This window comes from Arachis ipaensis, chromosome B10 (genome assembly GCF_059453495.1).
Source record: "Arachis ipaensis isolate K30076 ecotype BB chromosome B10, ASM5945349v1, whole genome shotgun sequence".
NCBI lineage: Eukaryota > Viridiplantae > Streptophyta > Magnoliopsida > Fabales > Fabaceae > Arachis > Arachis ipaensis.
This window is the reverse complement of record NC_142435.1, coordinates 149670280-149689074: the sequence shown is the minus strand read 5'-3', so window position 1 is coordinate 149689074 and position 18795 is coordinate 149670280. Positions and strand designations below refer to the sequence as shown.

General features: G+C 30.1%; 3 protein-coding genes across 6 annotated transcripts; 1 reads left to right on the top strand and 2 right to left on the bottom strand.

Annotated features, from left to right (window-relative positions):
- Positions 1–43: 43 nt before the first annotated feature.
- LOC107621179 (F-box/kelch-repeat protein At3g23880-like) lies at positions 44–1180 on the bottom strand. Its single transcript, XM_016323214.2, has one exon. It carries the CDS (start codon positions 1178–1180, stop codon positions 44–46), a length of 1137 nt encoding a protein of 378 aa, XP_016178700.2.
- Positions 1181–1871: 691 nt separating this feature from the next.
- Positions 1872–5104, bottom strand: LOC107624218 (deSI-like protein At4g17486). Its single transcript, XM_016326700.2, has 4 exons — positions 4828–5104; positions 2911–3168; positions 2543–2830; positions 1872–2366 (listed from the first exon to the last, which is right to left on the bottom strand). The coding sequence occupies exons 2-4, from the start codon at positions 3122–3124 to the stop codon at positions 2122–2124; spliced, it is 747 nt and encodes a 248-aa protein (XP_016182186.1). The 5' UTR covers positions 3125–3168; positions 4828–5104; the 3' UTR covers positions 1872–2121.
- A 6935-nt stretch (positions 5105–12039) lies between these two features.
- Positions 12040–17219, top strand: LOC107621849 (G-box-binding factor 1-like). Of its 4 annotated transcripts, none has more exons than XM_021113951.2 (12): positions 12079–12138; positions 12408–12511; positions 12743–12833; positions 12940–12987; positions 13083–13169; positions 13280–13405; positions 14012–14224; positions 14340–14385; positions 14534–14610; positions 15834–15911; positions 16206–16331; positions 16658–17219. In XM_021113951.2, exons 3-12 carry the CDS (start codon positions 12774–12776, stop codon positions 16721–16723), a joined length of 927 nt encoding a protein of 308 aa, XP_020969610.1. In that variant the 5' UTR covers positions 12079–12138; positions 12408–12511; positions 12743–12773; the 3' UTR covers positions 16724–17219. The 4 variants fall into 4 exon arrangements, with proteins under 4 accessions (XP_088356940.1, XP_020969608.1, XP_020969610.1 ...); XM_021113948.2 differs by having other exon boundaries at positions 16593–17219; XM_088500814.1 differs by lacking the exon at positions 12408–12511 and having other exon boundaries at positions 12040–12138.
- Positions 17220–18795: the final 1576 nt, after the last annotated feature.

Genomic DNA, 18795 nt, shown 5'->3' with positions numbered 1-18795 from the left:
AACAAAAAGCTGCAGGAGCAAAACTTTGAATAGGAACCGAATTTTAACAAGGCTGAACCAAGCTCTCAACATAATCAAATGCATCGAAGTCAAGATTGTTGATGTTAACGCGTTTAACACTATTATCTCTTCGGTCATAAAAAACTTCCTCAAAACGATGCCTGCCTCTCATCATGAAGATATTTCCATTCTCAAATATAAACTCCGGAAATGATAGCATTTCAACACCGAGATGGTGAAAACTAATCTTTAGCAATTGAGTCCAAGAATTTTCATCTCCAAACTCCTTCATTTGCCATGCAATAAAATGAGTGTCCTTGTAATTATGAAGAAGATACAGGCTATTTCCCGAAACTCCCAGAATTGGCGTTTGACCGGGGACCTCATCGATACCCTTTGGAAGCAGAATCTGTTTATGTGTATCCGATTTCAGGTCAAAAGAAACAATCATGAACATATCAAGTGTAACATCAGCCCAATCATAACCAGGTCCATGCGGGTTACGGAGAACTAGCCAATTAAGAGTGCCACCGATGAAGTGGCCATTAATATCTTCAGCGAAAAGCAGAAAAGCAGGGAGACTGTTGATCGTCTTCCAAGAACGGCCACGGAAGCTATAAACTTGCGCAGAAGAATCCCGAATGAGAGTCACTACCTTGTAACTGTCACTTGACTCATCATACCCAAACCCAGAAGAATGATACACATTGACACGTAAGCACGGCGAGTTCTCTGAAACAAACCCTGTGAGAGGGTTCCATAAACGAAACCAGATATCGCAAACACCGTTGTTGTGGTCGCAAAGCATACGGACCACACAAACCAACCCGTTGCATGAACCCGAAACCCAGTCATCTACATGTAGAGAGTGGCGATTCTCTTGAGCATCAAGAGAGGTTGATGGATTTTGGATGAAAGATTCAACGGTACTCAACACTAAGTCCAGTTTTTCTTCTTCGCCGAGGGGGAGCGCTGGTGTTCGCGTAAAGAGGAGGATGGCGTTTTTGGGTGATCGGTGAAGGTGAAGTTTGACGAAGTGAGGGTGGGAGATGATGGAGTTCCATGACTTGCACACAAGCTTGAGGCGCGTGACAGGCTTTGCAGGAATCCAAGAGAGGATCTCCATCACCACTTCACACAAGAGGAGCGCCGCTCTTGGGTGTTGAGCCGCCATGTGCATGCATGCCCTCAAAATGCAATTGCAAAGGTAGTTTTGGCACACTTTTTAATTTAGACGTGGGAGGAGAAATGGTGTAGGAAGCAGCTATTGAGTGTATAAATGCTTTACGCAAGTGTGGTGTCAAGAGTAAAAATCGGACCGTTCGATTTTTGAGTATACAAATTGGAGAGTTTGATTACCTTCACCAAAATTTAAATTTTCTCTTCCACACTAATCAGACTGTCCGATTAGTAAACTTAATTTTTTTTACAAATCCTGTTTCAGAAAAAATTGTTCCCACGTTCATGTTTAACACCCACATTTTCCATAATAATGCACAAAACACATATACTTCTCATATCCAACAAAATAAACCCTAAAAGTAGCAATAATTACGTTTAGTAAAATAATTTTTAAAATTTAAAAATACTATAAAAGATATAAATTTAATTGTTAAATTTAAAAATTAGTTAATATATAAAGTACATTAGATTTTTAAATTTTAAAAAATACAAACTAACTCTAGAAAGATCCACTTTAGTTATTTTTAAATAATAATAATAATACAGATTAGTTTATTGATTTTTTTTGTTAAAGTTGACGTTATCTTTGACTTTGACTTTGAGTTTTGAGTTACTTCTCATCAAAAAAGAAGCAGCTGGATCTGGATATGAAGGAAATGAAGTATCTTAGTTGAGAGAAGCTCTGCTTCTAGCACATCAATAATAATACATTATACATTTGACATGAATTCACAATCAGGAAAATATTACAACCCAAAACAAATAAACAAAGAAAAGAAATAATGAAAACTGCCAAATCCTTAAGCTAAGATATTCAAAATGATGACTATGGACAGAAAATTTTGCACTTCTAGAGTTGCTGAATTATATGATGATGATGATGATAAGATTTCAGTTAACCAGAAACACAATAGATACTCTACAGAAGAAGAATAGTTATCATTTTTGCTTTGGTGATCCCTTTTTGGATCTCTTTAACTCCCAAGGTGGTAGGCAACCTTTATAATGAGAGTGCATAAATAATGAAGACATTGATACTTCCCTCTGTGGCATTGAGATTGATGACAAGCAACTGAATGCTGTTCTTAGCCTCCTCTTTTCATTATCACACCCTTCAAAATTTGGATCATGCTCAACTGTAGTTATTTTAAGGGATTCTGGAAGTATGCAATTGCAACAGGAACCTACAAGAAACACATGTTAAGTCAGTTAAACACATGTAGTAATCTTGCTTGCTATAGAGGCTGGAAAATTATCATCAAGTAACTCAGTTCCTTGGCTAAGATTTTAGGATGGAGTGGACTGTGGAGTGCAAATTAGTTCATAAAAAAATATGGTTTTTGAAGAAAATTTCATGTACCTATTCTTGCAAGTCTATTGACCCATTTTGGGATAGAATTGCCAGTCAGCTTGTAACAAATATCCTCACAGAAATGGTTGCAGTTCTTGACAATCAAGTGATATGTATCGCCGTTGTAATTCGCAGATTGTCGCTCCATGAAGTCTCGAATCTGGAGAGGATCCAAGCTAGTAGTTCCCATGTATATAGACTTCCTAAACTTAAAGCCAGGACACTGCCTTGGTTCAACCTCAAAGACACCACTTGTTGGATAGTCATGAGCTCCAAATGCATATTCAATTCCATAAACTGCCAAGGCAAGAACAGAACAACTCTGTCTCAGACAATAATCATGGAAACAAAAAGGGAAGTAAGTTGTAAAAGCTTACCTTCTACAGCAGAGTGGAAAATTCCAAGGCCTGCCCAATACATATAGCCATTTACTGTTGTCAAATCATATACATTGAGATAAACAGGTGCTTTCCCAGGAATAATGCTTCCAGCTGATTTCACTTTAGAGAATATGCAAAATGGGGTGGCTGATTTGTCTTTGATTCGAAGACGGACCACAGAATGCCAGCTACTCTTAAATCCTGATTTCATTTTACTGATGGTACCCGGAGCCTGTTAATAACTATATTACCTACCTGCATATCAGCATATACATTTAAGACCAAGGACAGAACATTTAAGTACTAAGTTATCATGTAACCTAGGTAGTTCAAATGATACTTTCATCAACCTAGATCCATGTTCTTCAACTCATGATACTTTCTACTTCTTACATCAATGATTAAAATATCATTGTCAGAATATCTAGTTGAAGGATTGTTCTATATTTAGTAACTTTTAACCTATGTTGCAAGCCACATAATTGAGATAATACTCAATTTGGTCCCTGAACTTACACGCGAGTCTCAATTTAGTCTCTGGAGTTTCAATTGTCTCTATTTAGTCCCCAAACTTTGTGAACATAACTCATGTTAGTCCTTGAAACAATTTTCAACGTACAAACGTTAACGGAACACTGTCGTGACAGCCAGATGTCACGCTAAACTTTGTAAAATGATGTCGTTTTGGTTTTGACACTCAAATAACCTAAAAACAACATCCTAAATGGTGTTTATTAAATTTTTACCTAACAAAATAAGTAATACGATGTCGTTTTTGAGCTATTTAAATGTCAAAACCAAAACTGCATCATTTTACAAGTTTTAAGGTGATGTTTTTATACTAAAATTGGTCTCATGGACTAATATGAGGCACGTTTATAAACTTCGGGGACTAAATAGAGGCAATTGAAACCTCAGGGACTAAATTGAGACTCGCGTGTAAGTTCAGTGACCAAATTGAGTATTATCTCCACATAATTCGCAATAATATCAGCTATGTACTCTGATAAGACAAGGATGTTTAGTAGTTTATGTTCAAACTTCATACACAACAAATATACATAGTTCAAAATCTGTGGAATTTTAACCATGGATTTGAGACTAATCACTAGAATTTAAGCAAGAGACCGCACAAGGGGCTTTAAGTTTTCTATGATAGTGAAGATTTTTTGTTATATCTTTTTCAAACAGACACAAATAGTGAAGATCTTTTGGTTATATTATCACTTTGTTAGTATATATGACCCTACTTGGGCCAAATAAAAAGGCAGTATCTGAAGCATAGCATATGCTTATGCAGTGCCCACAAAAAATAATTCAAGACATTAACATTGGATTCTTTCATAGTATAGTATACTTCACTTTTATTTTATTTTGAACCATCTATGCCTTCAAAGATTGTTTCAGTAAGAGTAATGATGTCACATCTGGAATCTTAAGAAAAATAAGAACAAGAAGAAGGGGGAAATAAAATTCAAAGATTGTTTCAAAAGGTGTAAGTAACTAATAACCTGAATTTGGATTAATACTAATAGCATCAGCTTTTTTCCAAAAGACAAGGAATGATTGTGATGTTTTTTATTTTTTGAACATTATTTTAAAAAAACACACCAGATTCAACAACTATTTTTTATTGAAAAAAATTCTAATTTTCCTTTTTCCTTTCAAAATGTAAAACCAAAAATCTAACTAGTAAACACAAGAACTTGTAACATCTTAATTTGCAACCTTCAAACTAAGCAAAATTTAGAGCATGTAAGATTTTATTAACAGTAATTAAGATCTAACTCATATCTGAGCTAAAATAGTTGAAAAAAATAAGAAAAATAAAAGTTGAAGAGTATAGATCAGATTAGAAAGCATAGGAGCAAAAGAAGAAGAAATGCAAGAGAGATTAACATAAGATTAAGAAACCTGTAGTTGAAGAAGAGAGAGTGAAGTGAAGAAAGTTGTGGAGAGGCATTGTAAGTGGTAAAGAGTGAAGAAGAGAAGGCATTGGAGGAAGGAACACAACAATGTGTTTCTGAAACTCACAGTGTGTTTCTGACACAAAGCACAACACAAACACACATTATTAGAGTAAGAGGCTTCAAGTGATTGAACAAAGAGAAAGAGAGAGAAAGAAAGATATCTTTTTTTTTTTTTTTTGTGTAATAACTAGTAAGAGTGCAGAGTGCAGACACAAGCAGCTGCTTTGTCTTCTTTTGTGACCAATCACCATTTCAATCATAATTTCATTAATTTCACATATTTTATATTTATTTTGTTTATAATATATTCTGCATAAAAAATTATTTGTAAAATATTTTAGAGTAAAATAATAACAAATAAACTTATTTTTGACTGATTAGTTCTTAAAGAAAAAAATATTACAATTTAGTTTAAATTAAGATTTTTTATTTTAATTATAGAACTATTTTTAAAGTAGTGTGTTCGTATTTGTTATTCTGTAAAACTTTATTGATATTTTTTTTAAATTAATACGTCCAAAGTATAAATTTTTAAAAATTTATTTATTACTTTACTCAATATTTAATTTTAAATAGGGTAAAGTATATTTTTTATCCTTAAAGTTTGACAAAAGTTTTAAAAATACTCCTAAGTTTTATTTTGTTTTAATTTTGTCCCAAAAATTTTCGATTTGCATTAAATATACCTCTAACGGCTAATTTTTCAAAAAATTTAAGACCAATTCAACAACAATATCATAAGAACAACCCTAAATACAAGAAAATCAAGCATAATTTTCATGCATTATTTTAGATTGGTCTTAAATTTTTTGAAAATTTAGCCGTTGATGGTATATTTAATACAAATCGAAAATTTTTGGAATAAAATTGAAATAAAATAAAACTTAGGAATATTTTTAAAACTTTTGTCAAATTTCAAATTAAATTTTCATGCACTAGTAATCTGGTATCAATAAATATATAAGCCCATTTAAACAACTTTCCTATGTGCAAATACACTGCTTTTCCTCTTTTTATTTTTATTTTTTTGGGGTTCAAAAGTAGTTCTTTATATTAGCTTTAAGATTTTATTTTTATTTTTTTATAATGTAAGGTTTGTTTTAGTAAAAGTTATACTTATATACATTGAGATAAATTATGGTAAATAATCATTGTAATGGATAATTATTTGTAAGTATTTTTGTAAGAATTTGTGTAAATCTTTAAAGAGTAAAGACTAAAGAGACATACTTTGACCTAAGAAATGATTAGTGTTTAATCTACTTCAATTTTGGTTATGAAAAAATAGATAATGATCTATAATTATATAATATTTTCCTACATTTTTTTTCGATCTTCTCCATATATAAAAAACCCTAATTAAATAATATTGGCAATTTTTCTTTAAAAAAAAGTTAACATCCCCAAGATTATTAGTCACTGAGAAAAAAAAAAAAAACCAAGATTTTTTGCAACTAAAAGTAAAAGTAAAAACCCGAAAGAAATTCTGTCCGGATTTGACAAATTGACATTGACTGAATATCATATTGCGTTGAATGATGACTCACTCTATCTCTTTCTGGATTTTTTGCTTTATCGAAATCTGGTCTTTTTTTTTTCTTAATTTATTTTGATTAAGCAATTCTCACTAACTAATACATACTAATAGTAATATTTAGTGTAATACTTAGTTACTAGGTTTTATAAATTATATACTAAGCATTTGTTTTTTTTTTCCAATTGATACTTAATGTAAAAGAGTATAAGACCTTAAATTCTCAAGTCAAAATCCTTACTCTAATTTGAGCATACTTTAAAAAGAAAAATATTAAAATATAATCACTAGCTATTGCAAAATAATTTTTATTTGGTCAATAAAAATTAAAAGAAAAAGTACTATATCCCATGGTATCTATCGAGTTTATTTTATCTTTTTATCTAATATATTTCTTTTCCTCCAAATATATCATGGGATAAAATATACTTTTTAGTGAAGTTTGACAAAAATTTTAAAAATATTTTTACATTTTATTTTGTTTTAATTTTGTTCTAAAAATTTTCAATTTGCATCAAATATACACTGACGATTAATTTTTAAAAAAATTTAAGATCAATTCAACAATAATTTCATAAGAACTACCTTTAACACAAGCAAATCAAGTATAATTTTCATGCATTATTGTTATATTGATTTTAAATTTTTTAAAAAATTAGCCATCAAAAATATATTTGATGCAAATTAAATTTTTTTAGAACAAAATTGAAATAAAATAAAACTTAAGAATAACTTTAAAACTTTTGTTAAACTTTAGGAACAAAAAATATTATTTATCCTGTATCATATTATGCAATATTTACACATTTTAATCCTTTTCTTTGTCACCAAAAAAAACATAATCCTTTTCTTAGTTTCTTTTTTCTCTTCGTTTTCCTTTTTGTGTTTTTGGGATACACAAGTTGTAAAAAAAAATAAGGATTCCACACGTTGATGATGAAACAGCTGGAATGTGATTAGTATATTATATATGTAATCGTCCTTTGAATAATATAATACATTATATTGTTCTTCCATGTATCTGGAGATGGTTCAGGGAATCCTATGAACTCCAGCTATTTCAGATACTTAAAAGAGTTCAGATTTTCATTAAAGGAAAAAAAAAAGGAATAATACTTCGTATGCTAATTAACAACCAAATGCAATTTAATATAAAACCAAAGAATGTTGTTATTTCACACTTTAGCATTGAGATGCATCATTCTCTTTTGGTTTCTTTAGTTTAATTTATATTTTTCTTTTTTCGTTATTTCAAATTAACTTGTGAGTTGTGAAGTACATATTTGAAACTATAAAAATCATTAGAGTATTATTAGGGTTGTTAAGAAGGTAGTTGATAGGGATAGATTTACTTACAATAGTAGTTAGATATGTATTTATAAATAGTTTTGTATTGTTTTATTATCAACACACTTGAATAAATTTATTTTTTTAGTTTTCTCTCTTAATTCTAACATGATACGAGAATCATGATATTTTTTATGAATTTTTTGAGTTTTTTTTATTTATGACCAAAATCTTTTTTTTTTCCTATTGCAGTATTTTTCTCTCATTTTTCAATCATTCTTCAACAATATTTTTTTTGTCATAAACCACATATTTTAATTCTTCACAATATTTCAGATTTCATAGATTAAATTTTTCCATGATATACCTTCAGACACGCCTCCATGTATCACCAATATCCGCTACTCAATCTTTTTCTATTTTGGTTATCCTAGCTATATTTTTTGCCTCTTTTGTGACGGTTCTAGCACCGAATTGAGTCAGCGATTTCACTATTATCTTTGTTTTGCGTTTTGAAATGACAGAATTCAACTCCACCATTTGCTGTTGCTGCTGGATGTGCTGACATGCATTACTTGAAGTGTTGTTGCGTGTCAACCACCACCTTTATCACCTTCTGCAATATTTTCACCCATTTTGTTTATCAAATTTTCAGCGTCTTCACTCGTTACCACTCACACCCTTGTGTTCGTCTATCCATCCCGAATACAAAACACCCAAAACCACTATTCTTCCACTCGCATCCATGCTCCTCCAGAAGTTGGTTGCTCCGTCGCTCTCCATCTATTTCCATATTTATTTTAGATCATCTGATTAATGGGTCAGATTAACAGTGTTAGTTTTATATCAGCTCTACCGTTAGATCTGCTTCCATATCAACGGTCCAAATCTTCCACTCATTAGTCCAACATATAGCCATATTTAACACGGTTCTGACTCACGTCTCTGTCTGACATTCTTCGCCATTGACCTTGCGTTGACTAGGGCTTATTCGTAATTAGCATGCTGACATGGTATCCTCAACTTATATTATGTTGCCATGTGTCATCGCAATGCTAATTTGGCAAATGATGTGGCAGTTAATGTGTCATCATTTGTAGGATCTCTACTAAAATTTTTTGGTGTTATTTTTTCGATTTTGCTCTCTATTTTTACAATTTTTACTCTGTTCTTGATTTCACTTTTTTTTGGTATATTTACAATTTTCATGAAAAAATCAATTACTTTTCAACCATTCTATTTGGACCATACTTTCTAGCAGTTTGTCACTTTTTCTACAGTACGTCATTTTTTCTACAGTCTGTCATCTAATGGCAGTTTTTTGATAATTCGCTATCTTTTTGACAGTTTGTCATCTTCTTGGTAGTTTTTTTTTTTACAATTCATTATTATTCTAGTAGTTATGTTTCTGTTTCTTTTCGACAATTTTATCTTTATTCCTCTGATAATTTTATTTGTACTTCTCTAGCAGTTCTATCTATGCTCCTTCGATAATTCTATCTGCGTTTCATTTTAATAATTTTATCTACACTTAATTTTGATAGTTTTGTCTATACTTTGTTTCAGCGATTTTGTTTGCGACTATTTGGTTAGTTTATACTTTTTTTTTTATTATTTTAAATAAGTTTCATCACATGGAACTAACAATGAGTGAGAAGACTGAACTTGTAGTTATACTATATGAAGAGTTTCAAGTGTACTGAGAATACTGGTATTATAGTTGTTTTAACCGTTGATCTGAATTATAAAATATATATATATAATATATATTAATTAAAATCAACGGTTAAAATAATTAGAACACCGATGTTCTTGATACACTTAAAATTTTTCCTATACTATACACATATAAAATTTTAAAGTTTATTCATATTCAAAAAACTTATTAAACTATCAACTATCGATTAAGAAAGAATAAATCCCCTTCGTTCGAGTATATTCATTGGCTCACATAAAAATTTTATTTAATGAAAATTGATATAATTTTATTTATGCTTATATATGCTTAAATACTAAGTGTATAAGACCAAACTCAGAATAAGTAAAGACCAATACAAATTAAACAAATTTTTAACAAGATAACTGTACGGGACTTGGTGCAATTATCAAGAATGATCAGAATAAAAGTATTACACACGAGAAACTTGAAATTTAAATTATAAATTTAAATTAAATAACGCATCAAAAAATTTAAACTCCAAATTCTAAACTTATATTAAATGCATCCAGCCTGAAGCAACGTTACAGATGACTCCAACAAGCAAAGGATGTGGAGATGCCTAATCAAGTGCGAAGCCCCTTCACTTTGAAATAACTAATAACTAACATAGTTCGTTTTCCTTTATTTTTTCAATAATTTTTTTTTATCTATTTGTCTTTTTCTTTTTTTTTTCCCCTTTGGTCTGACATAACAGCCAAGTAGCCAACACATAAACACTCACTCACGTACATCACTAATTCTATGAATTTTATATTCTACTTCCTGAACTTATGCCAGATCCGAACCCTTATGTAGTTCTTTGTGAGACATCTAATTATGCCGCTGGATCAAAGCCTTAGCTGCACTATTTGGGTTTGATTCTCAATTCACCCTCCTAGGCATGGTTAGTGTTGCACATGAAGTCGGATAAAATCGAATTCGTCTAAATTTAGATTCAGTTTTAAATAATGATTGAATCTATTTTTGAGATTTTTATTCAAACCAAATTTTGATGAAATTATATTACTTTTGAGTTACACTAGAACTCAATAAAATCTGAATTTTGATAAATTTTATGTCAAAAAATTATGATACATTTATTTATAAAGAAGAAAAAATATGCTTATTATTGAAAAGTTGACATCCATATTTAAATTTAAAACTGTTATAAATTTTAAGTTCATGCTTCTTTGATATATTTCATAATTCAACAAATGTGATTAAAAATAAAATAATAAATTTATAATTAATATAACATAATATCATAATTAATTTAAAACATATATATTTTTTAGTCTTTTTAAAATATAGGTTTAATTATTCTATTGGTCCCTATAGTTTCGTAAAATTTTCAATTAGGTCCTTATACTTTTTTTTTTTAATTAGGTCCTTGCACTAAATTTTTTTTTCAATCAAGTCCATTTTAGTAGTAATTGGCTTAATTTTATAGGGACACAACTAAAAAAAAAAGAATTGGTACATGGGCCTAAATAAAAAGAAAAAAAAGTGTAAGGACCCAATTAAAAAAATGGTGAAGGACTCAATTAAAAGAAAAAAAAATATAGGGACCTAATTGAAAATTTTGCGAAACTATAAGGATCAACAGAGTAATTAAACCTAAAATATATATAGGCCAAGTAAAGTCTAATTCATTTCAACCAGAGTCTCTTTTTGAGACAGATTTGAATTCTCTAAAGTTTGAATTTTACTTTAGAAAATAAAATATAATTTCTCACTATTTATTTTATAGATGGGATTAAGAATAAATATAAAAAAAAATTATTTAAGAATAATAGATCATATTTTACCTTATATAAATTTGAAATTTAAAAGATCCAAATTTTGTTTGAGACACTTACTCTAGACCTAATAAAATTATATTAAATTAATCCCAAAATATTTGAGTACTGACCAAATTTTTGAATCGATCCAGGTCATATGCACTTCTGGACAAGGTTATGGGGGAGCTCCCTTCGCTACTTGCCGAGGTCCATTACAAATTTAAGTGTAGGAATTAGTAACATGGAGAAAATAAGTTAGGAAAAGTCAAGGAATGGCTTTACCGTGGAGGATAATTTTAAATTTTTTTAAATAGAAATTCAAATGTTCGATTTCAAAAATTAAAGGATCGAATTTTTATACGTTTGTCTTAAATCCTATTTCTAGAAAATTAAATTTTTAAATTAAAATATTTTATATTTAAATTTAAAACGATCCACAATTCAAAAGAATATCATTGTTAAGCTAATATAAAAAAAATTGTATAAATACAAAGTTTTTCATACAACACAAACGAAATAAATTATTTTGAATTTTTTAAGCTAAAGTATACAAATACAAGCCAACGAGTAATAGCTCAAATGACATACTCTCTCCATACTCAATTAAGAGGTTGCGAGTTCGAGTTTCCTATGTTTGGTAAAAAAAAAATATATACAAATACAAATATAAATAAAGATTGATAAAACAAATCTAATTGCAGAACTTTTTCAAATATACCCTTAATTAATTGAGTGATAATAACAGGAGATAATCTTACCATTGTTAGTGCCAATAAATTCAATAAAAAATGTATATTAAAATCAAATCTATTTTCTATGAAAAGATTTAAATGAAAATTAAAATAAAATCGTGACGAATACTCTATTTTAGAGTTTAGATTTATCCTTGCATTACCCTTTCGCGCCACACCTCTCTCTCTCTCTCTCTCTCTCTCTCTCCACTTTTCAGTTCTGGTAAATTTTTGAAGCTTTTCTTCACTTCTCAATTTCTATTCACTGGTTAATCTTTTTTAAAAACCTTTCTTTTTGTTTCCGCTTTCCGTTTAATGCCTTAGTAGCCATTCAAATTAGATGATTTGAGTTTTTGTTTCGCATTTTCTTTTTCTTTTTTGGAAACATTAGCGACGTCTTATTTGGTGTTAATTGTTTGATTTGGTTAATCCATCGGCATTAATTAGGATGCTCTATTTTGAATTTTTTTTTCTGTCATGAAATCTTTTCAGCTAATCTCATTGATTTCACTCATATGAATGGTTTGATTCGGGTTATTGGCTTTACTCGGAAAACACAAGAAAGAAAAAATTGAGGGAGAAAGAGAAGCTGATTGGTAATTTTTTACTAATAAGTTGCAAATTTAAGTTAATTTTTATTTTTCATTGTGCAATTATTTAATGTCATTGTTCCTTGAGCGTTTGAATCTGTTCAAAATTAAACAACCATTAACGAGTAACGCTAATGTGGCTGGGTTTAGTCAATTGATTGATTCGTGTGCTTCTAACTTCTAAGGCTGTTACTGGATTTTCATTTTCTTGAATTATTTATTTATTTATTTATTTAGGAAGATAGAGTTCACAAGTTTCTGGAGGTAGATGGGAACAGAAGAATCCGATAAACTTGGTGCATCTTTGAAATTTATGGAGCCTAAAGATGTCAGTAAAACATTCTGTTTAGCATCTCAGCTAGGTTTTTCTATCTGCAGTCTGTTCATAACTCACTTTTTTTTTCTCTCTCTATTTTTTTTAATTCCCTTAATAGGAAACTGTAAACAGGTCTTTGCAGCCACATTGGACTAGTTCTATGCAGGTTTGAATGATTTTCTGGTTTTTAGACAATGTAAGCTATTGCTAGTTTTACTCAAACAGAGAAAATAACTAATAATTTATGCCTCTTATAAATAGGCATATCATAATGCTGGTTCTACTCCAATTCCCTTCTTAAACCCGCATTATGGTCCTTACTTTGGCCAATTCATTTGGCCGAAACAGGTAATGATATAGTAGTGTTAATGCTTCTTGTACTAGGTTGCTCTCTGTTTGACTATGACTAAGCAAGAAATCATGTGCTTCAATTTATAATTCTATGTTGTTTGGTGCAGTCAACCATCACTCAATATAATTTTTTGCACGAGTCCATGAGGATTTCTAATAATTCTGCTATAGCTGGAGTGATTCCAAATCAGCAGCAACAACCAAGTGCTGTCCCAGTAGTTGGGCCTGCTGGGGTAATCCTTAATCTATTTGAACTATTTTGTAATTTATTTTTCTAGGGATTTAAGCATATTTTCATATTGTACTGGTTAATAGTTCATGAATAATTCGTTCTCCTAGAGCAATCTATCTGATAAGATGTTGACTATTTGAAGTTTTTGTTTACCGGTGAGAAAATGGATGCTGGACTGTGATATAGTTTTAGAAATGCAGATGATATTTAAGTGCAGAAGGCAGACATAATATTGGCAATGCATGGAGTTCAAGTTTAGAAAAGTACTTTAACATGAGATGATGCAGGAGGTGCAAAGGATCGGGAATTAGGTGTTGGACTATGCTAATATGGTACTTCATGTATGACAGGATAGTATTTGGATAGTCTGCTAAGTTATGGTGTTGCTTTGAGGGTATTTAAGTTTTTTAGCTTAGATTTGTTTTTGGTGAAGGTACTGGGGTATTTTGTTTGTTCTGTTTGTTTTGTGTTGGTTCTTCCTTGAGGAAGCTTTGGACTACCATGCTCAATTTGAGCTCTTGTTAACCATAAAAAAAAATTATAGTTATACGAGTTTGTACAAGTAGAACTGCGTATGTATGATACAAGTGCTTCGCATTTTGATCAGGATGCTGCATCAGTTTTTTCTGAAAAAATACAAAGGATGTTTGGTGCAAATAACGAGGATTCAATTAAAAAATGTAATGGAAGCTTACAATCTAAAAGCTCAATCACTAAGGAAGCAAAAGAAATTAAGATCAGTTGCTCAACTCCAAACCATGACATGAGTGGAGCAAGTGGAGGCAAAGAACCTTCAGATGAAGGCCATGACAGTAAACATGTATGTGGATAAATTGAGTTTTTATATTTTCTGGCCCTTTAATACGTGTACAATTGAATAATGTAATACTTTTTACTATTAATACTTAAGGTTAACTGATTGTTTTCTGTTGCAGGATTTCCCTTCACCAAAGCAGAAATGCAATGTGGTGTCTGAAAATGGTATGCTTTAAAGCCGTGATTTAGTTCTGAAAAGGGATGAAAATTCATGTTTTATTATCTACTGTATTTTGAAGACAAGATGCACTTAAAGTAACTAGAATTTAGTGTAGTTAATTTGACTAATGATCTTGCATTTTCCCATATGCAGTAAATTCAAGAAAACAACACAAGGATACAATGGCTGGTCTGAATGCTTCTGCCAGTGTTGCTAAACTTGCAAAACTGGTAAAATTCATTTTAAAAGGGTTTGGGAGTTACATGTCCTGTTTGATTAATTTATTAAACAAAACAAAGAACACAATCTAGTTATTAACGGAGATACTGAGTAATATTCTTTGTGAATTAGCATGCCTATGGTGTACCGAAAAGGCCTTGTTGAAGTGGTTATCTCTTAATCACAAAATTTATAATATGCAATGCCACCAATCAACTTTAGATTTCAATTCGAGATAGACGGAAAAGCCAACCAAAAGAAAGAAATGATAATGCTGGTTTTCCGCTTTTCAATTTTAGACCTATCTTGTAAATTCCTTTGATACATGGTTGTTTATCAAGGTTAGCGTTTATGATGGTAAAGTACGGCTTAAAACATATATCTCATGCTTGCTATAATCTAAATTGAGTTTTAAGCATGAGATATATGTTTTAAGCTGCACTTTACTGTCGTAAACGCTAACCTTGGTAATCATATGACTAGATACTCGGCCAATAATGCTCGGTAAAATTTATGAGGATGATGAACTACTCGGTGTTTGGCATTTCAAAAATGCTATTTGTATACTAAAATCAGCCACTATGTATTTGTGTACAATACAAATATAGTTTAACTCATTTTTAATGTATATTTTATATTCCAATCTATATTCTACTCTGGTGGTTGACTTTAGTAGCTGATTTTAGTGTACACCTAGCATGATTGTTGACATTTATTTTTAAATTATTACATACTGACTTTTGACAAGTACATCATCAGTAACTAGCATGGATTTGGAACTGTGTGAGCTGTGGCCATTCCATTCCTCAGTCAGTTGTATGGCCCAGTTTACGATCCTAGATACTACTATATTTACACTATCTGTCCTGTACTACATTAAATCTATGAGATTCATTTTATGTCATTGCTCTTATATTGTTTTCTTGTTTCATTTCAAGTGAGCATTAAAGAAGTTATATCTTCAAATTCTCTAAGGTTTTCATATGTGTAATTTTGTACTTGTTCTTTCTGCTTTCCATATTCTGTTCCTGTCAATTAAGAGCCTTTCATATAAAATGCTACTAGCATTTTGTTATTAGTCTTCTACCTAGAGATCTGTGCTGCATTGAAAACTAGGTTATCCTTTGTAAACTTTTGAAAGTAAATCCTTGCCCAAGGTATCCTCAATATTATTACCCATGTGACCAGGCTTATTGTTTCTTACCAAGTGCATCTTGTTTTATTTCTTTTACAGGAAAATGATGAAATCAGGAAAGAAAGAAAAAGATTATCTAATCGCGAATCAGCCAAGAGATCAAGGTTAAGAAAACAGGTATACTATATATACCAGTAAAATGACTTGCTAGGCAGCAAGCATGGTCAATTAAATATGAAATGTTTTGCTTTTAAGAATTAAGCACTGTTTAAATAAAAGGTTAAAATTGAATTATTGATTCATTCTTATACTATTACAGTGGAAGTAGTAAATTTTCTCGTGCTTCTCTTTCTTGTCATATATATATATTTTTTTTGCCTATTTTTGCTAGCTTTGTATTCATATACTATTGTATGTAGTGATTTTTTAATCAGTCTTCCATATGATGTTTTAAACGTTTGTATTTGGCAGAAAGAATGCGAAGAGCTACGTGGAAACATGGACAATTTAAAGGATGAAAATTCCTCACTCACACACATGCTTATAAGGCTTTCAGAGGAATGTATGGATCTCAGCAATGAAAACGATTCTATCCAGGTGCTTAATTTAAATATCTTAGTCATATTACTTTCATTCTACTGAAGCAATTAGATTCATTCTATACAATAAGCCATATGTTATATTCTCGCTACAAAGTTTGCAACGTAGGTGAATAAACTATTGGTAAAATTGGTACTCCATGTTATCAATTATATTAGTACTTGTGGAAACATGGAACTGTTTGTTGCATGACTGAATTTGTTCTCATGATGGTTTTTTGCTCCGTTTTTCATGATGTCTAAATGCTTAAACGTGAAGGCAAAGAGCTTTTTATATCAAGGAAACAATACTAACAGAAAGTGTGTGATTTGGTTGAGGAACAGGCTGAACTGGTTAAGATGTATGGAGCAGAATCAATAGCAGATCTATTGCCCATGAAGCCTTCTTGACAATATTGCTGGTGGATACGCAGACACGAGAAAAGAAGCAAATCTAACATCAACTATTTTTTTCAACAACCACTTTTGAGTTTTTTCCCTGCCTTAAGTTTACAGTTAGGTTATATATATAATATGCATGCCAATTGCTAAGTGCTAAGAGCATTGTCACATTGAAAATAAAGGAAGAAAAGAGTATGATAATGATGTTTTATGGCACTTACATGCAAGTAGTATTCCAGTTACTTATGAGTACTTCCCAAAAAAATAAATAAACAAATACATAAATAATGAAAAAAAAAAAAAAAGAAAGTAGCAGTGGAACTTTGAGGAGTTGAATCAGTTTGTTCATTCAGCAGATTTTTGCTTCTATTTGACTGACCAGTCCTGACTTCCTTTTTTCCTTTTTATTGTATTGTTGCAAATAAGAAAAATATGCAATTGTGCTGTATGAAGACTTTATGGGTATCTGATCTTATTTAGAGAAAAAGAAATATTCAATTATGTAGATTCTATCTAATTATTTATTTATTTTTATTCTTTTTCATAACGGTTATAACTATTGTATTGTAATTCTTTTTTAATAATTTTTCAATTATGTTCTCAATATATGTGCTATTTAAAATTGGGAATTTAATTGAGGGCAATGCTAACTTTTATCTTCTAAGGGATGAATGCTACTACATTAGATCTTCTCAATTTTTTTTTTATTTGAGAATGTAAAGTGCGATTTCTTATCATAATATAGGTTGAATTAAGAAAAAACATGAAAAAAATATTAAAAAATTAGAGATTATACTTAACATTTTTAATTGAGAAAAAAAATTAAAAGAATTCATTCTCTAAATATTATCACAGTTCAATTTTTATTTATAGACGAATCTCCCCATATTATTTATTCAATTTTGTTGATCATGCTTAGTTTTTCTTTCCTTAATAAATTATATTTTCTTATATTAATATACATTCTTTCATTTATTTGTGGGGTTTTGCTAATAAATGACCTAGATTACTCATAGTTGAAAAATTTCAAGTTATTGTTCAAATGCATTACAAAAAAGGTTTATCAATCGGGCAAAATGCCCAAAAAATTTACATAGCTATTTTAGAGCGAGCAATTATGAAGTTTGTACTTAATGCTTTTAAAATTTTTTTTATAAGAACTTTGTTTATAAGTATTAAATTACTAAAATAGTTATCCTCATTTAAGTTTATAAAGAAAAAGTGTAAAAAAGATAATTATATCCAACCAAAAGTAAAATTTGCTAATTTCTATTAAAAAAAAGTGAAAGTTAGCATTTTCTTGATTTCATTCATTTTTAAATTAGTTATTTGATTTCTTTTATTTTTTGAAGTAAATGAGAAATAGATATATTTAAACAAACTTTTTTTATTCAAATATATTAAATATTAATGATTTTAAAATGCAAAATAAATAAAGAAAATAATATTGTCTTTTCCATTTTTGATAATATCACGCTATACATGATTATATATAATTTTTTATATTGTATATTTACATAAATTTATAAAATAAAAAAATAACACTATTAAAATAAAAATAACAATATTCATTCTGAAGAGATAATCTAAAAAATAAGAGACAAATATTAAGATTGTCTCTACCGCGAGTTGCACCCAAAAAAAAAAAAAAATCAATGCAATTGTTTGTCCGGTAAATTTATGGTTCCTATTTAATTGGAACTTTAATTTTAAAACAATCAAAATTTGTTGTGGTGGGGCACTGAGGATGTGTCCCACTCTCAAGTTAGAACCTCCCCAGCATAGAGATATATAGGCCAGTGAAAGTGTACAAGAAGAACTAGACATTGATACCTCGTAGCATGGAAAAGAGATTGGCGTTTTATGTATCACAAGTGTATTATTAACCTTAATATTTCATCATAAAGAAAATATAACATGCAAAATCTTTAATATGGACCATAGTTGTTAGGCTTAGTCAGCTGAAAGTGGAGGACAGAACTCATCCACTAGAATGTTGTCAAGACTACGTAGATCAGAGTTTGTTACTTTGCACTTTTATTTGCACCTTTCCTTTATGATAAGAGTATTTTTATTTTTTA